General features: G+C 36.0%; 1 protein-coding gene across 1 annotated transcript in view; it reads right to left on the reverse strand.

The window, feature by feature from the left end:
* PIEZO2 (piezo type mechanosensitive ion channel component 2) overlaps positions 1 to 18,061 on the reverse strand; it is a 427,386-nt gene that overhangs the window by 140,277 nt on the left and 269,048 nt on the right. Inside the window, 5 exon segments of the mRNA XM_036009325.1 lie at positions 2,937 to 3,085; positions 6,505 to 6,643; positions 7,720 to 7,758; positions 10,927 to 11,046; positions 15,520 to 15,682. Coding sequence (XP_035865218.1) covers positions 2,937 to 3,085; positions 6,505 to 6,643; positions 7,720 to 7,758; positions 10,927 to 11,046; positions 15,520 to 15,682 — 610 coding nt within the window.

Below are 18,061 nucleotides of genomic sequence, written 5' to 3' on the forward strand. Positions count from 1 at the left end.
ACTGAAACTAGGGAGAGGAGAGAGTTGTGTTGAAGCACAGAGAGAGTTCTCAACCCGTGGGATAGAGAGGGTAGAGAAGGGAAAGATTTTGCTGAGAACATTGTTTTTTAACTTCCTATAGGGAATAGAGTTAAAGGCAAAGGGGTCTTTATTTCATGTCCTTTTCCCTGTAGCCTCAAAGGTCTTCATCTCTAACTTACTTTGCAGTATTAAAAGCAACTGTAAGTGCTTTTTCCCCTCTTTTTGCAAACTAGCTTGGAGTCAGCAGTTATTTAAGACTGCTGAGTGTGGCCCACAGCTGGGCTCAAAAATGGTCACTGCAGGAATAACCAGGGCAAGCATGCTTATTGTGCTTCAGAGATCATTCTTAGATGATCCAAGAAGAGACACATGATAGAAATTAGGAAATGTACATAAGGAAGTCATGTGTTAAGCTTCTGCACACTCCAAACAATAAAGCCTGTTAATTTAAAAACCAGCCTCAGCTTCTGTCCTGTAAAGGGTGGGGCTAAAGAGCCCTCACACCATTTGGGCAAATCATACACCTTCCATTCACATTAAGCTTTCTTATTTTTTTAAATTAAAAAAAATTCAGTTACAGTAAACATTCAATATATTTTACTTTCAGGTGTATAGCATAATGGTTAGACATTTATATAACTTATGAAGTGACTCCTTGAAATAAGTCTTGTACCCATGTAACACCATGCATGGACAATGTTCCTTATGTTGTATTTTACATCCTATGACTGTTTTGTAACTACCAATTTGTACTTCTTAATTTCTTCACCTTAGAATCAGAAATGTAACTCACAGGGCAGTTATCAGAACGATGTAAAAATCAGGCTCATGAATATTATTAACTTCAAGAAATCTAGCATGTTTTACCATAATCTCTGATAAATTATTTTTTGTGAGGATCTTTAACAATATTTTGTAGCTATTTGGGGGGCTAATTGTAACCAATCATATTCCTGAATATAATTAATTATCAAGTTAGTTTTAAATCTGAAATATTTTACAAGTCTGTTTTGCTTCTGGACAGAAGGTTAAGTATTTTTAGATAAAGGAAATCAGTATCAAACAAACAAATATTTCCCCTCAGCAATTTGCAAATCTGTCCTAAATTATTTAAAATTGTTGGTTGAAACAAATAGGTATAAACTGAAAATTAAAAATCTTTTATTAAAATTAGTGATTGACAACCTTGATCAAGTCTGAATTATTTTCATGAGAATATTACTTTTGGAAATAGCGTTTATCAAAATTGGGGTAACATTTAATGCATTTGATTTAACTAATGTATTTAATGCATTAATCCCAGTATGAAATGCAAATATGACTACCATTTGTATGTGTGTTTGTGACCCAGGAAACTGAACTTCACAGGTACTATAATTTCAGTGGATTTCCCACCCTCCTCCCCCCTGCACTCTATTCTTATTTGGGAAGGTGAGAGTGAACGAGGGAGAAAGACTACTGATGTGGATTTTTTAAAAACTTTTTTCCTCTTTAATGCCTAGGTTACATATGCCTCTCAGTTGTAGAATTTGGGAACAGACTCTGCATTATGTTGCTTCCTATGTTCAGTATCTGGATTTCTTGAGAGCTTAGTATATTTGTATTGTATTTTTGAATAAATATATGTATTGTTCTGACAGACTTGGCTTCTTGGGACTTCTCTTTCTGTCTGTGATTAAATGTCTACTGCAGTAGGGGGCTTCCATGGAAGGCAAGCACTTCTAAAACATTAATAGTGTGGTTCCACTAAAGCAACAGAAGTCACGCCAGGTAAGGGCATGTCTTAAATGTTAAAGCCCTATTTATTTTACTAAAATGAATCAAACTTAACTGGCTGACTTTTATAAAGACAGGAAAAGAAATATATACCTTTTTGATTTAAGAATCTGGTTTGTTAAGTTGCATTTATATATGTTTGATATTTTAAAATAAAAATTTTGCTGTAGAGATCAAGGTATAGAAAATATTAAAAAGTACCCAAAGAGCACAAAATTAATATTATTTAGAGAATAGAGTTTGCAATTTCCAAAAGAATTTTTAGTTTTGTGGAGCTTTCTGTCTCCCAGCCCTCAGATACTGCAGTGGTCCTTACTAAAAGCTGAAGTTGGGAAATATCTTGAATGAGTGCCTGAGGAAATTGTATTTAGATATTTCCCCTCCTACAGTCATAAAATATTTTCATTTTTCACTATCAAAGATGTCCATGAGATCTCACCAGTGACCACATAATTTGGAAGAGTTATGTGCTAAGTAAGTATTAGGTCTCTTGGAAACAAATTAGATTTCCCATGAAAGTTTGTTTTTAGGAAGGGTAGAAATTAGACTTTCTGCTATCATCCATGTATGGGCCAAAAAACTGTTTTTGAAGCTGTGATGCTAGAGATGGAGGATGCACCTAGGGGGGGTAGAAACATGCATATACTGAGTGCTCACAATAGAAAAAGCTCTTGGGAACTCTGGTTGTTTGATGTTCATTTTGCTAAAATTTATTACAGCTGGGATACAAAAACGTCTCATGCAAGTCTAAGATAAGATGTGAATTCTTGCTGTCTGAAAGAAATAAAAGCAATTTATGTTGATCTTGAACAGCTTCCATGTCACTTAGAAAAACTATTCAATATGTCCTTTTAAATTGCCAAAATAAGGGTCCTTTAAATTGCCAAAATACTCTGACTTGATAGGTTAACTTGGAGAAATGTGTTAATATTTAAAAAGAGGCTGAGTAGAAGAAGACATGTTTTGAAATCTATTGATATAAAAATCCCATGAAAAATTGATATAAACAAACATTATCTGCCACAACATTGGGAAGATTAATGTATTTCTGCTGTTCATGAGAGGATGGTGGAGCTTCCATACAGTGGGGCTAGGTGCACCATTTCTCCAGCACATGTGCTGTGGCCTCTCATACATACCATCATAGCAATAAGGGCACAGATGTAGCTTTGTTTCATAATGAACTGGAACACAGAGACCATGGCGTGAACTCTCGCACTTGTTTTTTCCTTGTGGATCCTTTCCTCTTCAAATTCTTCTTTCTCATCCTCCTCTTCTTCTTTTTTTTCTAGATAGGCAAATATTTTATATAACTATTTATGCAAATATATAACTTTTCTATAAATGTCTCAAGCTATGCAGCTCATGTATGGCTTTAGCATGGTCTTTTATTTAAGACTTCAGAGATTATTTCCAATTTACAAAGCCCTTATAATTCAAATATAATCATTAAGTTCTGATTGGTAAATGTCATGGGGCCTGGCACTCAGAAATTACAGGAAGAAAATTTCGATTTAAGAGAGTGTGCAGGGAGGCTTCTAAGATCATTACCAATGATCCCACCTCCTGGTATTCATATCCTGTGTAACTCTCTCTCTCTTGACTGTGGGGTGGGAGACCTTTGATGGGCTTCTAAAGAATAGAATAGTTGAGAAGGAATGGAATACTACTTCCAAGATTGAGTTAAAAATGACTGAGGCTTTCGCCTTGAGCCCTTTTTCTCATTCTTTTACTCGTTCTGAGAGAAGCCAGCTGCCATGTTGTAAACTGCTCTATGGATGGTCCCGGTGGCAAGGAACTGATGTTTCTGGCTAGATGTCAGCAAAGGCTTGAGACTGGCCAATAGCCATGTGAGTGGTTATGGAAGCAGACTGTCCTCAGGCAAGCCCTTGGATGGGACTGCAGACTTGGTCAGTGGCTGCACTTCAGCTTCAGGAGAGACCCTGAGCCAGATAATATCAGCCTAGTCACAGTTGATTCCTTACTTACCCACAAAAACTGTGGGACATTGTTGTTTTAAACCACTAAGGTTTTTTTGATATCTCTATTCTTTTTTTATCGTCTGAAGCTCATTTCTAATAGATTTTTTCAGAGAAGATTAATGAAAACAATATTCTTTGAATTATTAAATGTTGTTAACAGTTTGTACCCCTTGTATTTGAAATTCAGTTTTGATGGATATAAAATCCTTGGTTATTGTTTTCTTTCCTTGAGTATCTTAAATATGTGGTTCCATTTTCTTCTACCATACAGTGTTGCTTTCAAAAAAATCTGATGACAATCTAAGTTCTTTCTTCATGAAATAACTTTTTCAGCCTAGTTACCCAACTTTTGTTTATTTTTCTTTAAAGTACAGTGATTTTACTGGAATGTGTCTTGGTCAAGGTCAATACTATCAGCTATATAGTATTTATTCTCTTTCAATATATGATTTCAATTTTGTTTTTTGATCCAAGAAAGTTTTCTTGAAGTTTTAGTATTTACTGTTTGTTTTTTTCCTCTGATTTTCCATGTAGGTACTCCTACTATTCATGTGATATGTCTTTTTTTGCCTACTAAGTTTACTACTCAGTAACAGAAAACTAATACCAAGAGTATATGGAGTATGGACACAGAAAACCAACCACCCACTTTGCCAGAGTGAACATAGTAGCCCACAGTTTCCTTTTAGGTAATGCTAGACAGAAAAGTCATACTGAGGATGAAAATATCAGGTAAAAGCAAGAGAGAGAAAGTTTGGGGTTGTTTGCTGAGTTAAAGAGACAAGTGACCCTCCTATAGTTGTCAGAAAAGCTATTTTTATTTCACAGATGACATAATGAGTGACATACTGAGTAAAATATCCTTTCTGTCTTCAATTAAAGTAGACTACGTACAAACTGGTTGCATCCCATTGAGGGAGTTGCTTAGCACCATGAAGAAGAAGCACAAACCACAGAGAACTATTAGCCATTAAGCATAGAAGTGAACCTCTAAGGGAGGCAGCAGTATTTCTTCTTGCAGAAGTCATCCCTCCAGTGCTGTGGTGGGCTGAGCCTAGGGTTTATTGGTGAAGTCCACGGAGCAGAGTCAGAGTTGAAAAAACTAAATATGATGGATTTTACAATTACTGGCATGCTATTTCTCGGGTGATAACTTTTTTTGCATATATATAGATTCAAATAAAAATAACTTTTTGTTTTACTTTTGAAAATTCAGTTTATGATTTCAGTATTATATGGGTTTGCTATGTAAACAGTCAAAATTCTGCACCTTTTCACATTAAGTAATCTGTAAATAGAAGGATATTAGCTGTGACCTGAATGTCTCAAACTTCAGAAGCCACAAATGCTGGTTTTTGGGCTCACCATTTTTTATTCTAATGCTGAAGATCTGAAGACTATATTTTGGAAAGTAATGTATTTCCTGAGACATTCAGCAAGTGAAAACCTCCACTTAAGCCCATGTTGCAAATTGAAACATGTATATGTAGGAAGCAGAAATGGGCAAATAGCCAGTAGAATCTTGTGCTCTGTAGGGAGAGCAGGTACCAACTGGGGCTGGGTATGTGTGGGGAGGATCAGGTTGGGGTGGGAGAACTGAACTTGATCTGACCTTACTGAAGAATGTTGGCTAATGAGACTAACCATATATATTGCTAACCATGTGGAATGCTGTCAGAGGCAACTGCATTAAGTATTGATAAAGAACTATGAAGAACAGAGGATTAGAATAACTCCGATAAAGAATTAAGAAGAAAAGGACATGACAGTCAGCTCAATGTACTGATAATACAGATTGGACGGTTGCTAGTTGTTTACTAAAGGTAGTTTAATGTATAACAACTCTATCTTTAATTCCATAAAAATATAGAGAAAAATCCACTATAACTTTGCTGCTATCTGCATGCATTCTGCCTTTCCCCCACTCAATAATAAACTTAGCTAATTTTGTCTTTATGAATTGGGGAGTGGCTGGTCTCTGACAGAGCAACAACAACAGTGGTCAGGTCAACTTCAGCCTTGCAGAAAGGAGGGACTAGGTTGCCAGATATTTATATTCTTCAAGGGATTCTAGAAGTTTCCATTTATAGGTTAAAGCTGCAGCTTTAAAAACATTGGTTACTATTTAATTTTTTTAAAAGAAAATGCTATGGAGGCCCAAAACCCACGTTTGAGAATAAGATCTCCTCTATTCCAAGCTACCAGTTTGTCATCTCTAGTAACAGTCTGCTTTCCCTCCATGTAATAAACTGAGAAAAAAGGTGGAAAGGGCTGTATACAAGTTTTAACCCTCTCCTCTTTTTAATAAACAAAAATAACTTTTTCTGAAAACATTCATCCATTAACTTATAAAACTATTGACCACAATTACATTATCAAACTATGGAAAGATACACACACACACACACACACACACACACACATACTGACATCCTTAAAAATAATTTTTTACCTTTTATTTTTCAAAGTTTGCCCTAATTATGCCTCTTATTTTATAGACAAGGATAGAACACATATAGTGATATGTTGGCACAGAATATAGGAAGAACTTAAGGAAATGAAATTAATTAAATTGAGTATGGAAGACAACACTTATTAGAAAAAAAAGAAAAAAGAACCAAATCCAGTGAATAATGAATAAAAGACAGAGCTGCCAGACTAAATTTGTGCCTGAAAGAAGCTAAAACCCTGGGTATGACCAAACCCTGCAGAGCTGGCTCCTTACCTACGGAGTCACCTGAGAGCTCCCACCGGTACTGCGGGGTGGAGTAGAGCTCAGCTTTGGCAGGGCCGTTCTCGATGGGAAGGCTGGGGTGGATAGTGTGGTAATCTACAGGATTTCCATTCACAGTCACCAGGAGACCCTGTGGGGAGTGAGGGACAAAGGCACACCTGTGACAGCAGCTGTCTTTTTGATATGGACATACTGCGTCCTTCCCTTGCCCTAACATGTAACTCAACAGTGAAGAAACTGATAGCTGAACCACTTAGTCTATATCCAGTTTAGCAAGAAGAAATCATGTCCATTTCCCCTCCAGACCTATCCTCCATGGAGATATCACAATACAATGTAAATTTGATCTTGTCCCACCTGCGCTAAACACCATGTGAGACACCCTCTGTTCTCACTATGAAGTCTGCACTCTGGAAAGGCTGACTGAGACTTCATACCCAGTCTGATATTGTCAGCCTCTGATCAACAGCCTCATGGCTGTCCTCTCAGTTTGCCCTTCAGCTATAAGGAACTCCAGACTTTTCCTGGGTCTTATCGCCCTGGGCCCTCCTTGTCCTACTCTCATGGGTTCTGCACAGGACTAATGCAGCAGCTATCAGCTTAGATGGACCCCCTCTGGGCATCTCTACCTGGTGCTGCCAGCTTGTAATTCTCTTATTGTAGCATGTCATATACTAAGTACAATTTCTTTCTTTTTCTTTTTTTTGGCTTTACAATTTTAAAAACATACATATAAACATACATGCACATATACATATGTATCTCTGTGTCCGTGGACATATAAGAGTTCCTATTCAAATTAGGTAATACACATGTCTTCAGAGAAAAATGATTTTAGAAAACCCTCCAACATGGATTTTTAAAAAATTTAAATGCATTCTGTATGATTATACTTGAGCTCATATGATCACTGTTTTAATAGCAAAAAAGGATTTAATTTCTACAAAATAATTATTTAAAAACAGAAAAACTTTAGATCATTAAAACACACTCAGAGGAACTACTATCAAGGACACATGGACAAAATCAAGGGGGAAGGTGGAAGCAAGGGAGGGAGGTGGATTTGGAGGGGGTGGGGAGAAAATACAGACAACTATAACTGAACAACAATAAAGTAATTAAAAAATACTCAAAGGAGACAATTCCATTTACATTACTTTTATATTACTTATGCACATATAAATAATAATCTAAGGATATACTAACATCAGATGGTTTGTAGTCATCTTGGGTCATGGATAAAAGCTGCAAAAAGCAATGCAGGACAGCATGTTAATATATAAGCCAAAAGCACTGTAATATTGATACACACACACACACACACACACACACACACATCTTTTTACCATACACAGGTCCATTCTCTTAAAGTAGCTTCATGCCAGTATGTTAACATTGCCATGCAATATATAAAGGGACAAATAATTGAGCAGGATGTTGTTGTTTATTATATTATAATAAACAACCAGTTTCTAGTTTCTGATGTTAACTTTTCTTATGTAAAATTTTTAAAAAGAATTTTTATTTATTGATTTTAGAAAGAGAAAAGTGAGGAGGGCGGGGGAGAGAGGAGAGAGAGAGAGAGAGAGAGAGAGAAGCATCGATTTTGTTGTTCTACTTTTTAGGAACTTTTTGGTTACTTCTTGTATGTGCCCTGATGAGTTGTCGAGCCCACAACCTTGGTGTATCAGGACAATGCTCTAACCAACTGAGCTACTCAGCTAGGGCCAGTGCTAACTTTCAATTAAAATAGCAAATAGCAGTGATAAACTATATCACTACAAAAGTTGATTATATTTTTCAAGTGTTTTGTTCCTAATAAACTGCTTGATTTTATATTCCTAGGATCCTTTGACATATCTGCAGAATTCTGAGTGTTCACTTTTCAAGAAATAGAAGTTTCATAGTAAAGAAAAATTATCTTGTGGTTTAATATTATTTTAAGATTTTCATGCTGAGCACAACAAAATAATTACTATATGACTACATGTTTTAACTATATTAATGCCAGATGGTTTGCACTCCCCCTAAATAATAAGCATTTGCTGTGTCAGTGCAACAGGGTCCCCCAGATCTTTAAGTCAGGACTCATTTACATTCTTACAGATCACTGGGGGTCCCAAAGTGTTTTAATTTATGTGGGTCCTATTTTTAAAACTGAGGCATTTAATAATATTCAGTTCATTAAAAATTAAATAGCCATTATAAATTAACACAAATTTTATTCAAATAGCTATATTTAAAAAATACAGGAAAGAGTAGCATTGTTTTTGGCTTTTGTGTGTCTTTTTAAAGTCTGACTTAAAAGGAGGTAGCTGGATTCTCATATCTGTTTCTTCACTCAGTCTGTTGTGATATGTTGCTTTGGTTGAAGTACATGAAGAAAATCTGGTTCACTGAGGTATGCAGTTGGAAAAGGAAGTATTTCAGTAGTCTATCCAGATAATTATGTATAGTTTTCTTTGCTACTACACCAAACTCAGCAAGTGGTAGGAATTTGAAGATTAGTTGCAATGTGAAATCTGAAACAAGATCAAAGAACTTTCCACAGTCTGTTTATCAAATATGGTTGATACATAGGCACACCTTGGAGATATTGTGGGTTTGGTTTCAGACCACTGCAATCAAGCAAGTATTGACGTAAAGCAGGACAACATCTTTTTTGTGATGGAGGGTCTTGCTTTCATTTTGTAAAACAACCCCACACATCTATGAAGCACAATACAGCAAAGCACAATAAAGCAAGGCATGGCTGCATCTTGTACCTTGTATGGATTTTCACCGTGCATTGTAATATCATGGGTTGGTGACTTGCTTCAGTGAGTCATACTAAGTATTGGGAAGTTTTCAAGCTTTCTAAAATTTTCCAATATTTGAATATTCATTCAAAAGTTCAAATTTTATCATTAGCAAGAAATGCTGTGAATTGATGCCTTGAAATGATGGGCTCCCTTCATTTATTTACCAGTAATTGCCTGCCAAATACCCACACCTGAGTAACCACAATCTATCAGCTGCTCTTTCATGTAGACCTGGTGTTCGGTAGAAAAGGGCTAGTTCGGCCCACACTTCTCATGACTGACCAAGTGTTTTCCATAGACACAGTTGTCATACTTTAGTATGTAGCACTTTGTGCAGACTTCCTATTTGTCATACAGAGTATTAAAAAGACATGTGCTCTATGGTTGAGACTTAAGAAAATTAGTAACTATTTTTAGTTCATCAAAGATATACTTGAGTGGAATTGGCCTTTCTACTTTGTTTCCTGTGAGTGTGTGGTCACAGAGAGTTTATCATCGCTCTAGGGGTTCGTGCCACTTCCTTTGCACCAACAGAGAAAATGTGAGTGCAACAAAGGGTAAATATTTTACAAATTATTACAAAAAATAGTTTTGTGCTTGTTGATTGCTGTAGTGGTCTCGGGAATTCCTAGATGTGCATAGACCTCACTTTGGAAACTACTCTGCTATCCTTTGTTGATATCATTATTTAGTGCAATGGGCAGCATCATTTGAAACATGGTGTAAAGAGAGAGAAAAGGACCCCTGGAAGTCCTCAGACATCTTAGGGCACCACATTTGCTCCACATCGTCATCAGCTTCCTAAGACAGTGCCTTCATTGTTCTACCCACTCTCAGCACAGGATGGCCATGCTCAGAATAAGACCATGTATCTTAGAAAACCTCACCTGCCACCAAATAAATCAGAGAATAGACTCCTTAATTCTCTTAACATGCTGCAAAGCAAAATGCTGACCCATCTAAGAAACATAAGATTATTTGTCTTTAGAACATTGTAAATGGGTATTTTAACAAGCCTATAGCACTGACTGAGTTGAGTTCAAAATGGTTATTATGTGATGCAAATGTTATATGAATTACCCAATTATGACTCACTTTTCCTTGTCAGTCCATACTGCTGGTTCAAAGTAGTAAGAGATACTTGATTGTATTCATATAGATTGGTTTGATCTTCTCTAAGTGGTTTATTGAGTTATTATTGTAGCTGACTAATTAACAGTGAAAATGTTTTCTGCAATGTATTTGAACACTAAGACTTTCACCACCCAGTACTAACAGGTTATTTTGTTATTTTTTGTTTATTTTGAATCCAATTTTTTTTAAAAACTAAGAACATTCTTTCTCTTTAGGGTTAAATGACTTCACTAGAAAGTACTGAAATACAAAACACTCTTTCACAGGGTATGATGGAGCCATGGTAAATTATTTGGAAGCACTGTGTTCCCCCATTGAATAAAGCTTACTGGTACAAAGACTTCAAAATCAAACCCTTTCTATAAACTGAGCAATTTGAGTTTGCATATGATATTATATGGCTTATATTCAGCAATGTAATATAAAAATAGCAAGCTAAAGTAGGAAATAAAAAGTCCTTTCTTAGTTAGTTCCTTACCTTTCTCTCGTCGGTTGGGTAATGGGTTGCATACCACAGGCTCCGCCTCCTCTCAGCTGTTATTTGGATGGGGCTACAAGCCAGGGCTCTGTCCTCTTCCTTGGTCCTCTCATCCTGCACCTGAGACACAGAATAACCCACAGGACTAGCCCTGTTTCCCAGAGCAGTTCCCTCAACAAACTGGGTGACCAGTGAAACTTTTCATCTTTGCTTCAATGTGATTATTTTTTAAAATCAATGTATACAATAAACAAGATGTTATCAAGATACTTTAAAAAATGACAAAAATTGCTGTCCTTTAAATGCTAAGCTCATCACTATTACATGTTCCTGATTGCTATTAAACCCCATAAATTATAGGAATATACTCTAATGTTAAATATCTATAGCCTCTCAATGTGTGGATATTTAAACAGCCTTCTAAACACTAGGAAGCAGCTATGCAAATGGTTCTTAGAGGAAGAGCTTTCAAACAAAAGTGCACAGTTAACCATGTAACTCAGCCATAGAAAATCTTTAATTAAGAAGAAACTTATTAAAGGCTGAACCATCTAGAGCTTACTCACAGTAATAAGCAAGAATATGTCTTATGCACAAAACTGTGGCCTTGCCTAATAAGACATTGGCTTAAATTAGACAATTGGTCTGGAAGAGATGATAAAGAAAGGTTATAAGGAATGGAATGCTTTTGAGTGAGTTGATTTGGTTTTTCAACAAAGAGGCCAATAGAAAGGACATTAAAACACCACTGATATTGAGCAGAAGGAGGGGACATAGTCTTACAAACCAGTTCCTGCTTTCCAGTGTGCCAGGAGCTAGCACCCATGGAAACACTCTGACATGTTGGGTGGGAATTCACACTTGCCAGATAGGAGTCCATACATTCCATTTAAGTGTTGACACCTAGTTTTCTATCTTTTTGAAACGTGTTGTAGACTTTTACTTCAGAACTAACATTTGTTGGCTGGCATTTTTCATGATGTTCCAGTCATCTGGAACTATAATACAATATAGTCAGCCACCTGTCTTCTATCACTACCTCCATGAGACATACCCCTTCAGCCACTGTGATTTTGTTTTAATTATATTTTATTGATCACAATTTTATGCTATTGCAATTGTTTCAATTTTCCCCCGTTGCTCCCCTCAACCCAGCACCCCCCACTCCCTCAGGCAAATCCCCACATCATTGTTTATGTCCATGGGTCATGAGTACAAATTCTTTGGCTACTTGATTTCCTATACTGTACTTTATATCCCCATGGGTATTTTGCAGCTACCTATTTGTACTCCTTAATCCCCTCACCTCTTTACCCATTCTTCCATACCCTCCTCCCATCTGGCAATTAACAAAATGCTCTCTGTGTCTGTGATTCGGTGTCTATTCTTGTTGGCTTAGTTTGTTTTTTAGATTCACTTGTTGATAGATATGTACTTATTGCCATTTTATTGTTCACAGTTATCTTCTTTTTCTTAAATAAGTCCCTTTACCATTTCATATAATAATGGTTTGGTGAAGATGAACTCCTTTAGTTTCACATTTGCATCATATGAGTACCAGAAAGAGAAGAGAAAGAGCAAGAAGTTGAAAATCTATTTGAAAAAAAAAAACAATGAAAGAAAATATCCCTAATTTGGTGAAGGAAATAAACATGCAAGTCCAGGAAGCATAGAAAGTCCCAAATAAGATAGATGTAAAGAGGCCCACTCCAAGATGCACCATAATTAAAATGCCAAAGGTTAAAGATAAAGAGAGAATCTTAAAAGCAACAAGAGAAAAGCAGTAAGTTACCTACAGGGGAGTTCCCATGAGACTGTCAGCTAATTTCTCAAAATAAACTGCAGGCAAGAAGGGGTTGGCAAGAAATATTCAAAGTCATGAAAAGCAGGGACATACAGTCATGATTGCTCTACCCAGCAAAGACATCATTTAGAATTACAGGGTAGATAAAGAGCTTCCCAGACAGCCACTATGATTTGTAACACTGCTATTAACTGTGTGGACTGTGGCTTAGATTGTCTTCCTAGCTGCCTTCCATTGTCCCCAGATGCCCTGTAGCTAAGGAAGCCCAATGACTCATTGGACTAAGGGACTATAATTGTCTTCAACCTTATGGCAACATGACAGCCAAAGTGGCCTGTCATTCTGGGAGTCTGCCTGAGATGTTGGAGAAAGCTAAGGACACTTAGAACTCTTATTAACTCAAATACCTTAAAGTAAAACAGTGTTCAGAAGTAGTTCTTATAATATATCTTGATTTCTTTTGTTCATGTTTTTACTCTTGCATATAGATGTATCTTCAAGATATGTATGTGGTTTTGTATGTGGCTTTGCGGTGGAAGTAAACACAATAAACACTTTAAAGGATTTTATGGGCACATTTAAATTTTAGGAGGGAATTGGATAAACATGTAACAGATAATAATTTGGATTCCTTAGGACTCCAGAAAGCATTTTGTTACTGTGTAACTGCCATCAGTGGGCCCCAAAGACAGGTGATACACAAGAACACTGTGCACATGGATGGCCTCCATGGTCCCCATCCCCTGAAAGGTTTCACACAGGAGGGAGGATAGGATAGAGCCCTACGTCTTAGGTGGCATTCTTGCCAGGGGTGGATGGACACATACATTTCACCCAGTGTCATTGTACTATCTGGCTCAGATCCCACTTACTTTGTTGGACTCTTTCTCTTGTAGAATGTATAGTTCCTGTGTGTCATGGCTATGGGTTGGTGCTCTATGCCTAACCCCCAGGTTAGAATCTGAGACAGTTGGCTTTCCATACATGTTTGTTGAGAGACTTTGTTCTGATAGTATTTGTACTTAGGACTCTTTGATAGACTGAGTGAATGAATGAGTGGGTTAATCTGTGGGTGTGAAGACAGAAAAGGAGAAAGTAGGCAATAAGGACCCTCACCTAGAAGTGATACAAGAGGAGGTGTGACTGGATTGCAGAAACGTCAGTACAGCTGTGCTCATTAGAAGTTGCTTCTAACCTGTGGATTCCTCCCCTGGCAGGTGGTAGATGAAAGGTGTGACAACCCTGTCCATACTATTGGGTTGGCCAAAAAGTTCATTTGTTTTTTCCCATAAGATGGCTCTAGTGGTGATTAGTTGTCTTTAACTTCACTTGAAACAATTTTGTTAAATTGTACTGTGACAGTGTGCATGAAAAAAAAAACTTATCAAAATTGGTGAATTTTTATGTAGCCATTTTAATGTTGAAGATGTTATAAAATAAGCAACATTTTCAGCATATTATGATTTATTATTTTAAGGAAGGTAAAAACACAACTGAAACACAAAAAACAATTTGTACCATGTATGCTGAAGGTGCTGTGCCTGACTGAACATGTCAAAAGTGGTTTGTGAGGTTTCATGCCAGAGATTTCTTGCTGGATGATGCTCCAAGGTTGGATAGATCAGTTGAAGTCAATAGTGATCAAATTGAGACATTACTTGAGAACAATCAATGTTCTACCACACAGGTAACTCACATACTCAAACTATCCAAATCAATAAAGTCATTGGTGAAAATAAAAAATGTGTCTTTATTTTATGGAAAAAACAGAATGGACTTTTAGGCCAACCCAATGCTTGTCCTCTCATGTAACTATAAGCTGCATTACCACTGAATTTTTTTTAGATAACATTTTTATCTACCATAAAAATGTCTAACTTCTACAAAACCCACAAACAGTCAAAAGACAGCCTAGTAAATTCAAGATTTGTAAAAAGTTGCACAAAACCCATGGTTTGGGGAAAAGAGGAAGCATTTATATTAAGTAGCACTTTCAAAAGTAACTTTTTTCCTACTGTGCATTACACATTCACACACACACACTAATTGAAAATATAATAAAACCAATGTCTGTAAAAGCAGTTCAACATTTTCTAAATGGATTTTTCCCTCACAGATACTGTATAATGTCACTGTTAGGAATGCACAAGTACAATTAAGTAATGCTTAATTAAAGGGATTTTCTCCTTCAAAGTAGTTTTAAACATCAAAACAACTAGGCTTCTTACAAATATTTAGGTCTTATCATGCCATCAGTGGTTAGAGGTTAAAGGTCTGAGAAATTTGGAAAACTCCAGTCACTGTGATAACAGGGTAAATATAATAGCTAAGACCCTGCCTTGTCAAACATTAGTTTGAGTGATTTTTACTGTTCAGTAAGCATGTGATTTCAGACCATTTTACCACTCTACCTTCTTTTTCCTCACCTCTAAAATGGGCATAATTTCTGCTCTTCAGAGTTAAGTGGTGGATTGACAGAGACAATGCATGTAAACAGTCTAGCATATGGCCTGGCAATTAGTATGTGCTCAATAAAAATGACTCTCATTTTCCTCATCACCTCCCATTCTTTTCTCAGAATGTGTTGCCATCAAAGGAAAGCTAGTTTTTGTTCTGGTAATATTTGTACTTAGTACTTTTCATAGAGCCAAAAAATATTATCAGTAGAACACTATAGTTATTTTTGGAATATAGTATTGATTAGTGAGCAGTTAATGGGAATGAACCATTTCATGTGGAGTTTCCAGGTTACTTTGCAGGCAAGACCACAAAAACCTTCTTCTCCTTACAAGAGGTTCCTGTAGCCAGATGCGGATCAAAGTTGCCAGCGTGTAGTACATCACTAGCAGCAGAATGGGGTTGGCATGGTGGTGCCACGACAGGTCTTGGTTTGCCACAATCTTCCATGTTCTGGAACAATCTGTTTGAATTACTGATTTGATACCAAACAACCTGTTTAAAAATAAAGAGAAATATTCAAAAGATATACGAAGGTCTGTGTCCCTAAAAGAAAAAAAAGATCTTGTTTTTAGTACATTCATGAGCTCTTCCTAGGTTAATTGATCTTATTCTAGATATTTTATTACTTTTCTGTACATATAACTACATCCTTAAATAATATATGTATTTATATATAATGTATATTTTTCAAATCATATATGTGTGTTAGTATGTGTGTATGTATATATATAATGCCAATATTAGCCAGATGATCTTTACATTGGTTCAGAAATCTAGCTAATACTAAATCCTTGCACACCTATTAGAAATTTACATTTTAATTGTCAATTGGCTCTATTTAAACTGTGCTTTATCAAAATGTCAGGTAAGTAGTAACATGGTATTAAAACCAGGTAAATGAATACATATTTTGTTTTTGGTAGCATGTTGCAACCATTCAAGGCATGACAGGTTCATGACATTCAGGCGTATGGAAGAATATTCATGGAGCCATTGCAATGCTTGACATGCCTTTATTCAAGAGTGGGCGATCCATGCATGCTGGAAGCTGCATATCACACTGCACGTCACCTGTCTCCCTGCATGGAACCCAGTGGGGAACCCCAACCCCCTTAAACACTAGATACTAACAAAGCCGGCAGAATGCCAAAGATATGTAATAGAGCTTCATACTACACATGCAAGCCCACCCAAGGCTATGGGAACAGTTTATTGGACCCAGTCTCAAGGCTATGAGAACAGTGCTTTTCAGGCCCATTCTCAAGGTTATGGGAAACTGCTTTGCTTAGTTCCCCAGACATCTGGGTGAGGAAACCAGACTGCCTCCATTTACCCTACATATAGGATTCAGCATAGCTGTTCATCGAGTGATGATATTATTGGGCAAATGTTGAAACTGGAAACAGTTATACAATTCAGCCATAAAAGCCAGATATTGTATATTAGAGTTTCTGTTAGATATAGTATTTCTGTCTAATTTTATTTATGGGAAATTTGATTGTTTTACTTTGAAATATAATTGATGATTTACTTTGAAATATACTTTTATAAAGCATCATACATTCTGAAATTTTGAATCTTCCTTCTACTATATAGAGTGTATCTAATTATATGAGAAGTTATATAAAATATGATTCTTTTAGAAATTAATTTAATATAAATTTTTCTAAGAAAGAACTCTACTAAAAGAATAAAACTTCTATATGTTATGTGAGTCTCACACCTTTTTATCATTTGTAAAATTTATATGTAAACTTCCTTTGACTTTTAGGTTACATTCTTGATTGAGTTATGAAATCTTCCAAGACTAAATGTCCCTCGCTTGTAAAACCTTTCAAGTTAGTATTTTTTTTCTATTACAAGACAAGTATAGCTCTGGGGTGAGTTTCTGAACACAAATTTTAAAGCTATATAGAAATTAAATTTTCTTTAATTATATTGGAAAAAATAAATTATACTAGAACTTGCTCTTATTATAGGTCTTTTCTTCTAGGTCCAAGCAGATTTTTTTCGTAGTTAGTATTAGAAAGGAAAAAAGTTCCTGATAACAAGAGTTATGTTCCACTTAGCATGGCAGAATATTCTGAATATTGTTTTTCAGTCCTAGATTAAAATGTAAATTTCTTGTATAAAGTATATGGAGCCAAAAACTTTCAGATTTAGAATCAGATAAGCTGAATAGTCTTTGGATTAATCTATGCAGTATGTTTCAGCTACAAAGTCCTCCCTGTTTTCACTCCACACCTGGTACATACACTATAAATAACCTAATCAATTGTTAGATTAAAAACACCTGTTTTGACCCATCAGAAAGTTAGTAGTTTCTGCAGCCATTTATAAACTCTGTGCCTCACAGAAGACCCTATCACATCTACACCCCATACCTTACAGATGGTATCATAGCTTATTTCAAACTAACTTTGCACATTTCCATAAGAACACTGAGGAATCAGTGTTGTTTTTTACTATCAGTGCAAGGACTAACAAGCATGGGTAGAAACTATAAAATGAAAGATTACTGCACCCTGTATAAATGTTTTCCTAACAGGACTCTGCAAATATTGTAAGGTCCAAGATTTCTTTCTTCCTTCCTCTTTTATTTTTTCAATTTTATTTTTTAATTACAGTGTGCATTTATTATTATTTTCTATTAGTTTCAGGTGTATAGCATAGTGGTTACATAATCATATATTGTACTTACAAAGTGGTCCTCCTGATATTCCAAGTACCCACCTAGCACTGAACATAGTTATTATAACAGTATTGATTATATTCCCCATGCTGTACATTACATTGCTGAGATTTTTATGTCACTATCAATTTGTAGTTTTTAATTCTTTCACCTTTTTAACCCAACCCCTCTCCCCTCTG

The sequence above is a fragment of the Phyllostomus discolor genome, chromosome 9, assembly GCF_004126475.2.
Source record: "Phyllostomus discolor isolate MPI-MPIP mPhyDis1 chromosome 9, mPhyDis1.pri.v3, whole genome shotgun sequence".
Lineage (NCBI taxonomy): Eukaryota > Metazoa > Chordata > Mammalia > Chiroptera > Phyllostomidae > Phyllostomus > Phyllostomus discolor.